The 14,306-nt window shown below is 34.0% G+C and overlaps 1 protein-coding gene across 1 annotated transcript; it reads left to right on the forward strand.

Annotated features, from left to right (window-relative positions):
- Positions 1 to 2,221: 2,221 nt before the first annotated feature.
- HEME1 (Uroporphyrinogen decarboxylase) lies at positions 2,222 to 5,074 on the forward strand. The gene is made up of 6 exons (XM_048089364.2): positions 2,222 to 2,375; positions 2,475 to 2,608; positions 3,400 to 3,782; positions 3,857 to 4,141; positions 4,316 to 4,551; positions 4,722 to 5,074. Exons 1-6 carry the CDS (start codon positions 2,350 to 2,352, stop codon positions 4,888 to 4,890), a joined length of 1,233 nt encoding a protein of 410 aa, XP_047945321.1. The 5' UTR covers positions 2,222 to 2,349; the 3' UTR covers positions 4,891 to 5,074.
- Positions 5,075 to 14,306: the final 9,232 nt, after the last annotated feature.

Raw genomic sequence — 14,306 nt, forward strand, 5'->3', positions numbered from 1 at the left:
TGCCCCTCCTCAAGCACTTCAAATATCCCCACATGTATTTTTGCCCCTTCTATGATCATTTTCTAGATCCGTCTCCGGATGTCAGTACACGTTTCACCTTTTTAATACAGGATAGTAGTATTACTCGCACGAGTTTTAAGAAGTTATTTAACTTTGTGAAGAAAAATAAAGGGAGAAAGTGAGTTGAATGTGATAAGTAATGGATTGTGATTCGTGAGTGTAAAAAGTTAGTGGAATGTGGGGTTCGTATATTAAAAGTGGAATAAAGTAAATGGTTCTATTAATGGTAGACAATTCAAAATGGCAAAATAGTTCTTTAAATGGTGTACAAAAGAGAGTAGTTTTAGACTTTTAGTAGTAGTATCAGCAGTTGCATATTTTACATTTTTACTGTGAATCGACCAAGGTATGATGTCGTTTTACATTTTGCAATATTAATTGATATTCCCAATTGTGTAAACTGTTAACTAAAACATGTTGATAAAATTGATGTTGAAGAAAATTGTTTTGAACATCGCTAGCAACAAGCGTTTCGTACATTCCTTCGGAAGTTTGTTGGTTGGCCAATTAAATTCCAGTCAGACTAACTAATTAAAACCATAAACTCTAAACGGGAGAGAGGGGATATAATCTGGATTTAGAATAATTGTGCAAATTAATAACTAGCCAGCAATTTAATTTAAATAAAATTAGTAAATTTTTTGTTATTAAGAATAGATTGCATTAAAATTTTTAAACTGTCCTTCATATATGAATTCGACCACAGCCCAAGAAGCTATACCATAAGATAATTTGGAATTATCAACTGTTTTACCACAAAGTATAGATTCATATTGTAGCAGTACTGCAGTAGACTCGCAAAAGAACCCTTCATGGCATAGATAAATAAGATCCCCAATACTACGATGAGGCATTGCATGACACAGATCATCTCTTCCTAGGAAGGGGTGAGGTGATGTTATCCGAGTTATAATCCATGCTTGACAAGGAGCTTATAAATACATTGAAAGTAAATAGGTCTACAATTATTTACATAGCGCGACTTGTGGAGACTAGTTATCTACGAAGTGCGATTTGTGTCTGTTAGTATGCCTTGAATTTGTATAGGATTAGGTTTCCTAATTGGGATAAGATTATGTTTCCTAGGCCCAATCTGTCTTTTGTGTGCCTATTTATATGGGAGTAGAGCACATAATTCTGTAATCTGACAGATCCAATCTATATATGAAAACCGCAGTCATAATACAATTTGTTCTCCGTTCTTGCTCGTGGACGTAGCCAACACAACGTTGGTGAACCACGTAAATTCTGTGTCTATTTACGTTCTTTTGTTTCTCGATTCACAATTGCCCTATTTGTCATAACAGTGTCAAAGAGTTTTACACAAAGATAATATATTGATTATGATGAGACCTTCTTGCTAGTCGCCATGATTAAGTCAATCCGCATACTCTTGTCAATAGTGTCCTATGTGGATTGAGAAGTTTAAGAGATGAACGGCAAGATAGCTTTCCTAAATCGAACCATTGAGGAGATCATCTACATATAACAACCAGACGGATACAAAGTCAAAAGTAAATTACACATGATATGAAAGTTTAAGAAGGTCATTTATGGACTCAAGCAAGCTTCAAGATCATGGAACTTTGTTTCGATCAGGCGGTCATGTTCTTTGGATTTGAATAGTGCCATGTTGGAAGTTTATGTATAAAATAGTTAATGGAAACAACATGGTATTATTGGTACTCAATGTAAATGCTAGTTAGTTCGAGATGAAGAATACATGAGAAACTAGACACATCCATCAAGGCCATCCTGATCGCTAGAAAATGATGTTGTGTTTATCTCAATAATTGTACATCGACATAATGCTGAAACATTTTAGGCTTTTAGCATGGAAAATTTCAAAAAAAAAGTTTTTTAGCCTTATGAAATTACTTTGTCCTAAGAAACTTTTTAGATAAAGAGGAAATGAAACATTTGTGTCGTGGTAAGTCTACTACCTTCATCCCATTGAAATAGACTAATTAGTAATTAAGGATAACATAAATTTTAATATATAATTAATGAAATAAGAACGGACAGAAAATAGTTAAAATAATGATGCGGACATACTATTTTAAGTTTTAACCCATACTTTCACTGCCACTGCGGTGCTCGACGAAATTAATACTACTACTTATTTTTCTATAAAATTAAGTGGCAAAATGTAATAAAATAAAATGTAAATAAAATAAAAATGATAGAGTTGTTTTTGAGAGGTCTGTTTACTTTCACTACAGTTGAATTGAGGCGATAAGGAGCGAGGAAGAAATCAAGCGACTACCGACGCACTTGGCAATTCTTTTGATGATGGGCTTTTCCACCATTAGCAGGCACGTTTCACTTCTAACAATTCCTCATTTTCAGCGTTGAATCGAGTTATGATATAGTTGCCCCAATTTGTGCGATTCTCTTATTGTTTGTGTGCGCAGTTCTTGCTGCGGCGTGGGCTGGAGAAACTCGAGCTTGTTTACGCCCCTCAATTTCGCAATCTCCAATGGAGCTGCTTCATCTCAAAAGCAATCTCCCAAATTCATCTCAGCTCACGCTTCTGCTTCTTCATCTGGTACATTTCCTACCTAATTGTTCATGGATTGATGTTTACAAATTTAGGATTGGGATTTTTTTTCCTCGATTTTTTTTAATCGTTTTGTATGAAGTTTTATCTTTTAGTTACTCGAAATAGAAATAGGCTAATTGGGGATGACACAAGTTTTAATGCGCAATTAGTAAAATAAGAGAAAAGAAAAAAAAGAACTAGTTGAAATAATGTAGTAAAAGAGAAGGATAAAAGGTTACCGTAAATGGATATAGACTATTTCTATGGTAAGGACGAAAAAGGAAATTCAACCTATTTCCATGGGATGGAGAGAGTATTTACTAGTATTAGAGGGTGTTCGGTTGGCAGGATTAAATCTCATGATTAAATATATATCATGTTTGGTTCATAAGATTGAATTCCACAACTTAATCCTAGATGGATAGGCTCATGATAATTAGTCATGGTAACCGAACGACACCTTAGTGTAAGATTAGTGTGGGAATTGATCTTCATAATTGTATAAGAACTCTGAATAATTCTCTTGAAGCTCATCCTCTATATTTTGAATGATTGGCTTTGCCCTACAATGAAGAATATGGAATCCAAATTCATCACTTTTCTCGTCTGATTAGGTCTATAAATTTAATTACCTCTGGTCTGATACGTGAACAGAGTAGATTACAAGGAACTTTTATCATGGAGGTCTAAATGTATTCCTTTAGAACTATTATGTCTGAAATTGCACTACTATCGACATGTGGTAAATTCAACTATCTAAATATGTTCACTTTTGATTTTCTTAAAAATGGAAGCAGATCCTTTGTTGGTCAAGGCTGCAAGAGGGGAGCCGGTAAACCGTCCTCCTGCATGGATGATGCGTCAAGCAGGAAGGTATATGGCTGTTTATAGAAAGCTTGCAGAGAAATATCCATCCTTCCGAGAGAGATCAGAGACGACTGATCTCATTGTGCAAATTTCTTTGCAGCCATGGGAAGCTTTCCGTCCCGATGGAGTTATTATTTTCTCTGACATACTTACCCCACTACCTGCATTTGGTGTTCCTTTTGATATAGAGGATGTGAGAGGTCCCGTGATACAGTCTCCCATTCGTTCCGAAGAGGACTTGAAAGCGTTGCACCCTATCGATTTGGAGAAACTACAGTTTGTCGGTGATTCTCTTAAGATACTGCGGAAAGAGGTTGGTAATTGGTATGGAGCCACCCATCACTTGTCTATGAAAGCTGTTTGACAGTTTCTAATACTTTTTTTTAGGTAGGGGAACAAGCTGCAGTTTTGGGCTTTGTTGGAGCTCCTTGGACAATTGCTACATACATCGTTGAAGGTGGGATGACTCGAACGTATAAAACAATAAAGAGCATGTGTCATACATCACCCACTTTGCTAAGGAGTCTTCTGTCACATCTTACAAAGGCAATAGCTGAATACGTCATCTACCAAGTAGAGTCTGGAGCTCATTGCATACAGATATTTGATTCGTGGGGTGGTCAATTGCCACCTCATATGTGGGAAATGTGGTCAAAGCCTTATATCGATGAGGTGACCGCATTTTTCTTGTTGGCTTTTAACAAAGGGAGAAAGCTATATTTTAGTTTGCAATGGCTTAAAATTTTCTATATCTGTTTCATGAATCTATTGGTTTTTGATGCACACCATTAAAGCTTTTATTGGTATTTGGTTATCTTTTTAAACGCATTTATGTGATCAATGTAGATAGTGAGAACAGTGAAGCATAAATGCCCTCAAACCCCTCTTGTACTCTATATCAACGGAAATGGTGGATTTTTAGAACGGATGAAAGGAACTGGTGTTGATGTGATCGGGCTCGACTGGACAGTGGATATGGCTGATGGAAGGAAACGGTTGGGCAGTGACATTTCTATACAAGGAAATGTGGACCCCGCCTGTCTATTTTCTCCTCTTCCTGCCATAACCAATGAAATCAAAAGGTTCGTCATTGAACTTAACTGATTATGAATCCAACAGTTTCTTTTGTGCATCATCTGATTGCTAAATATGCATTCTAATTAGCCACGATTTAACTTTAACTAGTATTTAAAGCTTTATCAAGCTGTGTTCATTGTTTGCTGAAGCGGATAGGATCTGCCTGCCTTGTCAGGGTCATAAGCAGTGCAGGGACGAAAGGCCACATTCTAAACCTGGGCCATGGAGTTCTTGTTGGTACACCGGAGGATGCAGTGGCTCATTTCTTTGATGTTGCAAGAAGCTTTGATTATGATTCCAGAGTTGAAAACCGTGCAGCCGGGGAACCCAATTTGGTAGCTTGAGAGTCCAGTTTTGTTGTACAAATAGACTGTTCTTCCCAGGTATGAGCTAACTAATCAGTTTTTTTTTTTTTTTTTTATTTCCAGCATAGTTTCTTTGGTAATATTTATTCGTCGTTGTATCAAAGAACCATATGCACTTGCACATGATGAGCCCACTCTATTTGATTGAATTTCGTAGTTTCAATTTCTTTGGTGCCTCAAGTTGCATAACCATTTATTGAATGTGGGTTACTTTTTGAATTGAAACTCAAGTAGAAGTATAGTGTAGTTATATTATGGCATGCTTCGGTTAGAATTAGGGGTGAACATTTGGTTTTTCATTTTGGTTTTTTGTCTGAACCGAGCTGAAAAAACAATTTTTTGTTAATGCTGAAACCGAACTGAAAAATCGAACACTGAACTACAAAAACTGAACTAAACCGACAAAATTGAAATTGTATAAGATTTCAAAAAATTAAAATCGAAAAACCGAAATTATTCCTAGTGTAAATTTTGACATTATAACAACATATAAAAAGAAGTAGAACAAAAAGCCACATTGTGTGGTATATATTCATAGAGGGGTTCTTTTAACTTTTCAACAAATGTGCATAACTGCATATATTCTCAATTAGTTTTCGGTATATATACTGGCAAGAATTCACATTAGATTGTAAGCACATGACTTCATGAAATATATAGTAGGACTAAACTATTCAACAATGTTGCTGTGACAGTAAACTAATCTACTAATCAAAATTAGTGTTCTTAATATGAACATACAATTAGTGTAGTTGATGACGATGGGTGGTCTGGTGGAGTTGTGGAGGGGCGACGGCGGGGAGCTGGAGTCGACGGCGTGGGTGGACGGCTGGAGGTGACGGGCCGACGTGGGTGGACTTCTAGAGGCACCGGCGTGGATGAGAGATTTTGGAATATGGGTCTCAATTTGCTGACTTTTCGAGATTTGAGATTAAATTCGCAGATCTAAGGAAGACGGTTTTCATTCTTGGTGTGTTTTATTTTCATCAATCATCTCCCTATCAGATTGGATCAGTTGAGTTTTAAGTCTATTTTTAACACATATCCTAAAAAAACTACTCCCTCCGTCCCACTACAAGTGAGGCGTTTATATTCAGACGCTGTTTTGCAAAAATAATAGTAATAAATAGTTAGAGTGGAGAGAAAGTAAAATAAGTAAGAGAATAATGTATACACGACTCTCTTCTATATTAGTCTCTCTCTTACTTCACTTTGTCTCCACTTGAACTAATCCTAGCTAGGGACTGACTCGACAAGTTAAGCTGGCCATTATCTTCCCCCTCCCACTTCACCCTTGCTTGCCCTCAAGCAAGTTCAGTGAAGTGGAAAACAGGATGACCAGTATTACACATAAAAAAATACAGAAAGCACATAAATAGAAAACATATTATATACTATGAAACTTCTCACACTTGGACTATGCAATAAGCTAAGTGGGAGAAGATATAAGACTAAACTCACCTAAAAATTAACATATTATATATGAAACTTCTCACATAGTCTAACATATTATATATGAAGATATAAGACTTATCAAACAACGCAAATCACATAACAGAAGAAAATTTCTAAACAACCTAAACACATATATACGTTGTAAACCCCTACCTTCTCACACTTAGACTATGCAATAGGCTAAGTGTGATGAAAAGAGGTATACGAATGCTATCACAAACATATTAACACTTATAAATGTAAAACAGACACTCATAGAAAAGAAAACTAAAATTACGAAAAACTAAAAGAAAAACTAACTTGTCAGGATGCCGGTGGTGATGTAACCACCCATTAACCATCCATTAACTTCAAATAACTACCACTACTTTAATCATCAAGCAACTATATTAGTATGTGACTCTACATTTTATTAACATTACCAAACAACAATTTTATCGATGAAAATTTTCATCGGAAATTCCTATATTTCCGTAGGTAAATAGTGTTAACGATGGAAAATTTCCGTGATTTTCCATCTGTAATTTACGTGCATGTAATGTTTTTAGTTAACACTGTTTCCGTCGGTAAGCCATCTTTTTCTTTTAGTGTAAATCATTGTTACACTTAAAGTCTAAATCAATATATTCTTCGTTACATTTAAAGTGACAAATTTTTTAGGATAACCCATTTTAAATTGTCCATTTTTCGAAATCGGGCATCACACTCTACTTTATTCTCTCTATAAACTCACAAAACAACACTTTATAAAATCACACGTTGAGTAAGCTACTTAAGAGTAAGATGGATGGAGTAATATGTAGTAGGAGATATATTTCACTAATTGTTTTCAACAATTTTTTTTAAAAATTTCTTAAAACTCACGTCAAGTCAAAGTGAGATTTTAAATTCTAACCGGTGGATTATACAATTAAGAATGGTAAGCGATATAGATCATGGTGGTCCCGTTGCTCATCAATTTTGTAAAGCCCTCAAAAATATTTTATTTTGAATATTTTTATTTGATAGGTAAAATGATACAGTATCAACTTATTTTGGACAAAGGTGAATTCGATCTGGAGTAGTAATATTACAAACTATACTAGATGATAGCACTAATGTATACACATATTTATTTGTATATGAAGTAATGTAGTTGGACAGATACAAATTGTAATAGTGCATCTATATTCGAGCTTTAGGGCATCCACAATGGGCCCCGATCGCAAGGGCCTAGCGATCGGCCCCTCCTATCGCCTCTCACAGGTCACCATTGTGGAGAGGGAGGCCATCTCCACCCCCCACCGCCTCCGCCGACCACAAGCCTTAGCCGATGGCAATACCACATTCTCCATCAATTCACATTCATCCCTTTCCAATCCCAATTTCAATTTTATTACTCTCTCCACGGTGATATGAACTTCAGCAACAAAGTGCCCGACATGAAGGGGAAGAAGAAGGAGACAGCCGGGGAGGCTTCTGAAGCTGGACAGACGATGAGTACCTACTCCATAGAGGAGTCGATTGCTCTTGCTCATTGTTGGACACAGATGTCTGACGACCCGATTTTAGCCAACAAGTGCAAGGGCGGTTTCTAGGGGCTTATCGTGAAAAGATACGGACAAGTAAAGCCCGCAGGAGCACAACGATCTACGAAAGCATTGGAAACGCCTGGTGTATGAGTGTGCTAAATTTCACAAGTTCTACGACGGCAATGCGAGAGGGTTCAAGTACTGGGAAATATATTTGCAACTAAAGGATTGCCCAAAATTCATAGGGTTAATGGGTCGTGTCGGGGAAGACGAGTCGGAACCCGAATGCTTCTAAGGGTGTGCTTCCATTGTCTTTTATTTTCTATCTTCATCTCTTCTTTTTTTTTTGGTTTCTTTAATGTAGGATGTTTTATTATGTTTTTAAATGAATTTTTTTTGCCGTATATATTTACGTTGTCTTTTAATTACACAAATAATTAAAAGTGAAATATTAAAAATAATGATGATGTGGAATTGAGATGAGCTATGAGATAGGCTCTGGAATGAGTCTGCTGACGTGACAGGAAAAAATGGAGATAGGATCTGAGATGGGCTCTGGAAATAGGCCACCACTGTGAGTGCTCTTACACTTGAATTTAGATTCTAGTCTAATACAGAAAGCACAACACATGCTCTTCATGTATTCGTCAAATCGTGTTCTTGCATTATCCAACGAGATGAACAAGGGGTGGAGTGTGATCAAATCTTTATATTTCACATCCTATGAGCATGGAATAAAACCTAATTTGGAATGGAATGATGCCAACACATAATCACTCTATGTTACATATTTATTTATATATGATGTTATGTACTACTCCCTCCGTTCCATAGTATTTGAGTCATTTTGCCATTTTGGTACGTTTTATAGTAGTGAAGTCATTCCTTTTTTAAGTAAAAGTCGACACATTTTCCTCACTTACTTCACTCTCTCTTACTTTATCTCTTCATCTCTCTACCTTTTTCATTTTCTACTTTACTCTTCTTTTACTTACCCACTTAACATATTTTTTCTTAAATTGTGTGCCGAAAATAAACGTCTCCACTATTATGGAACGGAGGGAGTACTATTAATATATATAAGATGAGGTGTGGAAGTAGGCCAAAAAGAAGATAATAGATTGAAGAATAAGACAAAAAGTGTTTTCATAACAATGATGAAGTATGGGCATCAGTTATAAGAGCTGGAAATTGGAATATATTTCAACAAGAATTGCTATGAAATTTTCCAGCTATCCAAAATGAAGTCTAATTAATAAAACCATCATTGCTGTTACAAAAGTCTGAAAGAATCTATGAAAAACAAGTGGGGTCACCTTTATGTTTCTTTTCAAAAATATTTGATTTTGGAAAAAAAAAAATTTCCTTTTTTCTTTTTTTGATTTGCGAAGTAAGCTAGTGATTTATATCCTCATTCCATCACCATAAAGTTGCAAGCCTTCAAAAACATCATCACTATGTTACATTTAACGGACAAAAATATGTTAGATGGTGAATTTATTGTAGCTTCATCTTCCAAGGCAATAGTTTTATTGAAAGAGGAAAGAAGTTGCATAATCATCCACGCCTATCAAAACCAAGAAGGGTAAAAAGAATATTAGTGAAAACAAACGAACTAGTAAGTGCTTCTTCAAGTGAGGCAATAAGGGATATTGGAAGCCAGATTGCCCTCTTCTAAAGAAGGGCAATGGCCGAGATATGTCCAAAGCTTATGCAGTAGAATCATCATGTTTACAATTGTATTTACACATTCATGGATAGTGGATACAAGAGTCACTGATCTTGTTCGTTTTGATTCCGCTTTAATGCAGATGACAAGACAACTTCATGATATCTGCATCCAGTTGCGCGACGCCACGAGAGTGGAGGTCGTTGCCGTTAGAGTTGGTATACTGGAAAATAATGTTTGAAGCTGAACCGTTGCTTGTATACGATAAGCTTCAAACTCACTTTTACCCGTTATGAAAACATGCAATTTTTTCATATTGTTTCTATCTATTAATTTAAGATACTATGTTTAAAAAGTATTTAATGTTTAAAAAGAAATCATAAGTCTTCTGTATTGGAAACTTGAGTAGTGGACATGTTTATCACTAAGGGATTCAGTCGGTACCTTGCAGAAGTAAAACGATAATATTTCACAATCTGGATAGGCTTTTGCTACTATTGGAAATAAAGGTTGCAGTGATAGTCTGAAAGTTCCATACCTAAGGAGACTAACAACACTGGTGTGATGTAACATTGAATTAATCCAACAGTGAGATAAATCTTTCCCGACTATTTATTGAAAGACGAGGCCTCAGTGATTATTATAAGTACTAGATAAAAGTAATCTCTTTCTATTTCCTAAAAATATCTAGGAAATATCTTAAACTTAAAATTTTATATTATTTTACAGTATTAAACTAAAGTTAATTTTATTAGGATTCTAGCACAATCTTACTTTGCATATGTTTACATGAAAAAATTTGCATGGTCATTGTGCAATATGGTCCAATTAAGTGTCGAAGATCATAATTTGGAATTTGTAAGAAAGATGCAATTTTCAGATTATCACTATCCCACATTGGTTATGGGATGGGTCAATTTTTATTTTTAAAAATACAATCAAATAAGAGATGAGATCAATCATAACCTTTAATAACAAATAATTATGGCAACCTAACTTTTTTTTAATATATATAAATACGAATCGTGCTCAAGCCATGACACAATCGCGAGCCAAGAGCTTAAAAGTACAACATAAACAAAGTTGCCACAAAAGTAGAAAAACAGAGGTCAAGGACTTAAACAAACACCCCATAAACCTCACAAAACAAGCACAACCAAAACAAAAACAAGGAGAGCAGTCATGAGAGCACCACTAGCTAGCTACACAAGATACCAAGCAACAAGAATAGCAAGGAAAACGCCTTCAAAACCACTAGGACCGAAGCAAAAAAGAGGTGAAGAGTGAAGACGTACCAAAGCCACCTCCAAAAAGTCATTGAATTATGTATTTTCTTGGGTCTTCTAACTACGTTTAAATCCTCTAAAACCTGATTAGGTGAAAAAGGAAAGACCGGACCCTAACCTTTAATCCATAAACCAAGCTGCAAAAATAGACTAGGATTTTGAAATGTAAATTCACAAAATTATAAGTTATATCAAAATCAGCTATCCTTAAGTAGTGGAGTATCGTGCTGGAAAGTTTATTGTGTGGAATTTATTACACAAAAACCGTGAGTTTCAAAGATACATAAAAATCATACTGCACCTTTAATATGTGAACATGAAACCTCAGACTATAATTACTTTGAAATTCTACAGGACTGATTTATATACCCCACCTATATCTTTTAGAGATGATTGTGCATCTTCAAAAGTAAATTTTTTTTCCTATTGATAAGACACAAATCAAGAATCCATTTTTTTATGTATGCTATTTATGTTATATTATTGATTGCAACAATAATGTTAAAAGTGTAGGAATCATGCTAAGTCTATATTATATTGTTTGCTATTAATTTTATTTTTAGTATATATTAGTATTAATTTATTAAGTGATCATTGTGTATAGTGTATATATATGTGGGTTATTTAAGCAGTAATCCTACTATATCTGCTCTCTTCCAACATTAATAAAGCAATTATTAGGATGCTACGTCTCATTTTACTAACTAATGTACTGCTATTATCTATACTTCTTTTAAGGGTCATGTTTCAGATTCCTTTTAGTTAGTGTATATATGAAGTAATTGGTTGAGCTTACTGATATTGTAATTACAAATTAAAAACAATATTAAGTATATGATTTGGCTGATTAAGAAAATAAAGCTAGCCATGACAAGAAACCCATACTTTAAACAAATTGTACAAATTGTGGGGTGATTAATAAAATGATAGTATGCTACGTACTTTATATAGGCACTACACTTGTTTCAATTTTGTTTTCTCCATGAATTTTATAAAATAAAACATGCCAATAAAATTTTGTAATGTACTTCTTCCGTCCCGCTTTAGGAGTTCCGGTCAATTTCGGGCGTCCCACTTTAGGAGTCCCAGTTGGAATAAACTAATAAAAATGTCTACAAAGTAAGTAAAAAAGTGTTAAAAATGGGTTCCAACATCCATACAACATTTATTTATTACACACTCAATTAAAAATGGATTCCAATATTCACTACAATATTTATTTATTTCACACGCAAACACTTCCTTAAAATATATGCTCGACTCAACCGAGTCTCCTAAAACGAGACAGAGGGAGTATTAGATCAAATCAAATATGTAAAACCAAATAAACTACATTAAATGTGCATCAATTGAGTGACATGTAGCATGTCATTCCCTATATGATGAAAAAATATTTTATACTAGTCTATGGTAAAAAGGTCTGCTATAATTAATATTGTAATCCCAGTTTAACTACTGGTCTCTTCGTCCTGGCTAAAATGAACACATTTCTTAGTAGGCACTATATTTTAGGAGTTGTTGATTAATGTGGTTAATTTAGAGAAAAAAAGAGTGAGTATAAGTATTAAATGGAGAGAAAGAGAGTTGCATATTAAATTGGAGGGGAAAAAAATGGTTGAATATATTAATTGGAGAGAGAAAGTTATCAAAAATAGAAATGTGTCATTTTGTTAAGATAAATTTATAAAAAAAATGTGTCATGTTAATTAGACTATTATGAAGAAATGAAGCTTGTATATATTGTGTTTTTGGTATATCTAAAGATAAATTATACTCCATTTCAATTCCTTCATTTCTTGAATAGTACTATAATTAAATTTGGGATACATTAATTATATAAAAGAATTAGCAGATATTTTTCCATAAACTACTCCCAAGAAAAATTATAGTCCCTTTCAATTGTTACTTGATCTATTGCCAAAAAGGATAAATATTTCCATATCGTGTGTTTTGTCTTTTGCTTGGCCGTGTTGTATTCGATTTTGTAATTTATGGAGTAGTCCTTTAGCAAAAAAAATTTGTTTTTATATAGCATTTCAACTCTCGAATATCATACCAAAGCTATTTGCACATCCCTTTTGATTTTCTTAAATCAATGATTTTCTAAACCAGAAATGTTCACATGCCTAATTTAAGTCATGGCCATACAATTTATAAAAGCCAATACAAGAAAATTGTAAATTTAAATACTCCATCAGTATACAAAATATAGTCTCATTTGTGGACGACACGAATTTTAATGAGAAATTGATAAAGTAAGAGAACACGATAAAAAATAGGTAAAATAAGAGATGGGGTGAAAAAGTGGATGAAATGTGAAAGAGAAAAAATGTAGGTAAAATATGAGATATAAATTTTTCACTTTTAAAAATGGGACTATTTTTTTTCGGACATCGCAAAATAAGAAAATGAGACTATTTTTTATGGGTGGAGGGAGTACCTCCTCCAATCATATTAGTAGCTATAGGGATGGATGGCACACATAAAATTCAAAAATACTTAATGGTTTTGTTCGGGATATTACATATTTGAGTAAAGACCAAAACTGGTCCTGGACATATGCCCATTTTATGATTTTGGTCCTATACTTTATCTTTTGAATTTTTGCATCCTGAACATTTCAACTCGGATCGCAATTGGTCCTACACTAACAATTCCGTCAATTTTATAAACGGTTTTATCCGATTTTGACCGATTTTTAAACGGTTTTAACCCCAATTAAAACCGTTTAAAAATTGACGGAATTGTTAGTGTAGGACCAATTGTGATCCGAATTGAAATGTTCAGTATGCAAAAATTCAAAAGATAAAATATAGGACCAAAATCATAAAATGAGCATATGTTCAGGACCAATTTTAACCTTTATTCTACATATCTAAATGTAGAGCCACAAATTATTCTAAGTATTTTTGGAACGTTAAATATTCTAAAAAGTCTTGGCCCGGTTGTTTGAATTCGATTCATTATGTGATATGGAGTAGTACTAGTATAGCAATTGAAAATTACAAATTTTAATATTATTGGAAAAAAAATGGGGATACTTAAATATTGTAATTTTATTCCTGTTGTCCTTTTGCCTTTTACCTTTTCTCATTTTCTTTGAGCCCATTTTATGCGTATATCAATTTACTATTTCCTCCGTCCATGAAAGAAATCCTATTTAATTTGTGGGCGAGTTTCAAAAATGTGAAAAAAATTAGATCAAATAAGTTAGTGGAATATGAGATTAACTTATATTGATTTTAATTTTATAATAAAATGCGAGCGAAATAAGTTGATGGAATGTGAGACCTAATTACCATTTATGATAAACGTGAAATATGAATCTTATCATGGGACGGACGAAAATGACAACATGAGACATTTTATTGTGGAAATGAGGAAGTAATATTTATTAAAATATCCCTATAATTAAGTGTACCCATTAATTGTAATAAAATGACATTGACAACTTATATTAAGTATAGAATTTTA

Source organism: Salvia hispanica, chromosome 4, assembly GCF_029641045.1.
Source record: "Salvia hispanica isolate PSC_SH4W2 chromosome 4, Shi_PSC_v1, whole genome shotgun sequence".
NCBI lineage: Eukaryota > Viridiplantae > Streptophyta > Magnoliopsida > Lamiales > Lamiaceae > Salvia > Salvia hispanica.

What these genes read in the sequence shown, in the direction of transcription:
- HEME1 (XM_048089364.2), top strand. Translation starts at nt 2,350, where the DNA reads ATGATGGGCTTTTCCACCATTAGCAG. An exon ending in TTAAGATACTGCGGAAAGAG is followed by an intron (nt 3,783 to 3,856) that starts GTTGGTAATTGG and finishes ACTTTTTTTTAG; the next exon opens with GTAGGGGAACAAGCTGCAGT. An exon ending in ATAACCAATGAAATCAAAAG is followed by an intron (nt 4,552 to 4,721) that starts GTTCGTCATTGA and finishes CTGCCTTGTCAG; the next exon opens with GGTCATAAGCAGTGCAGGGA.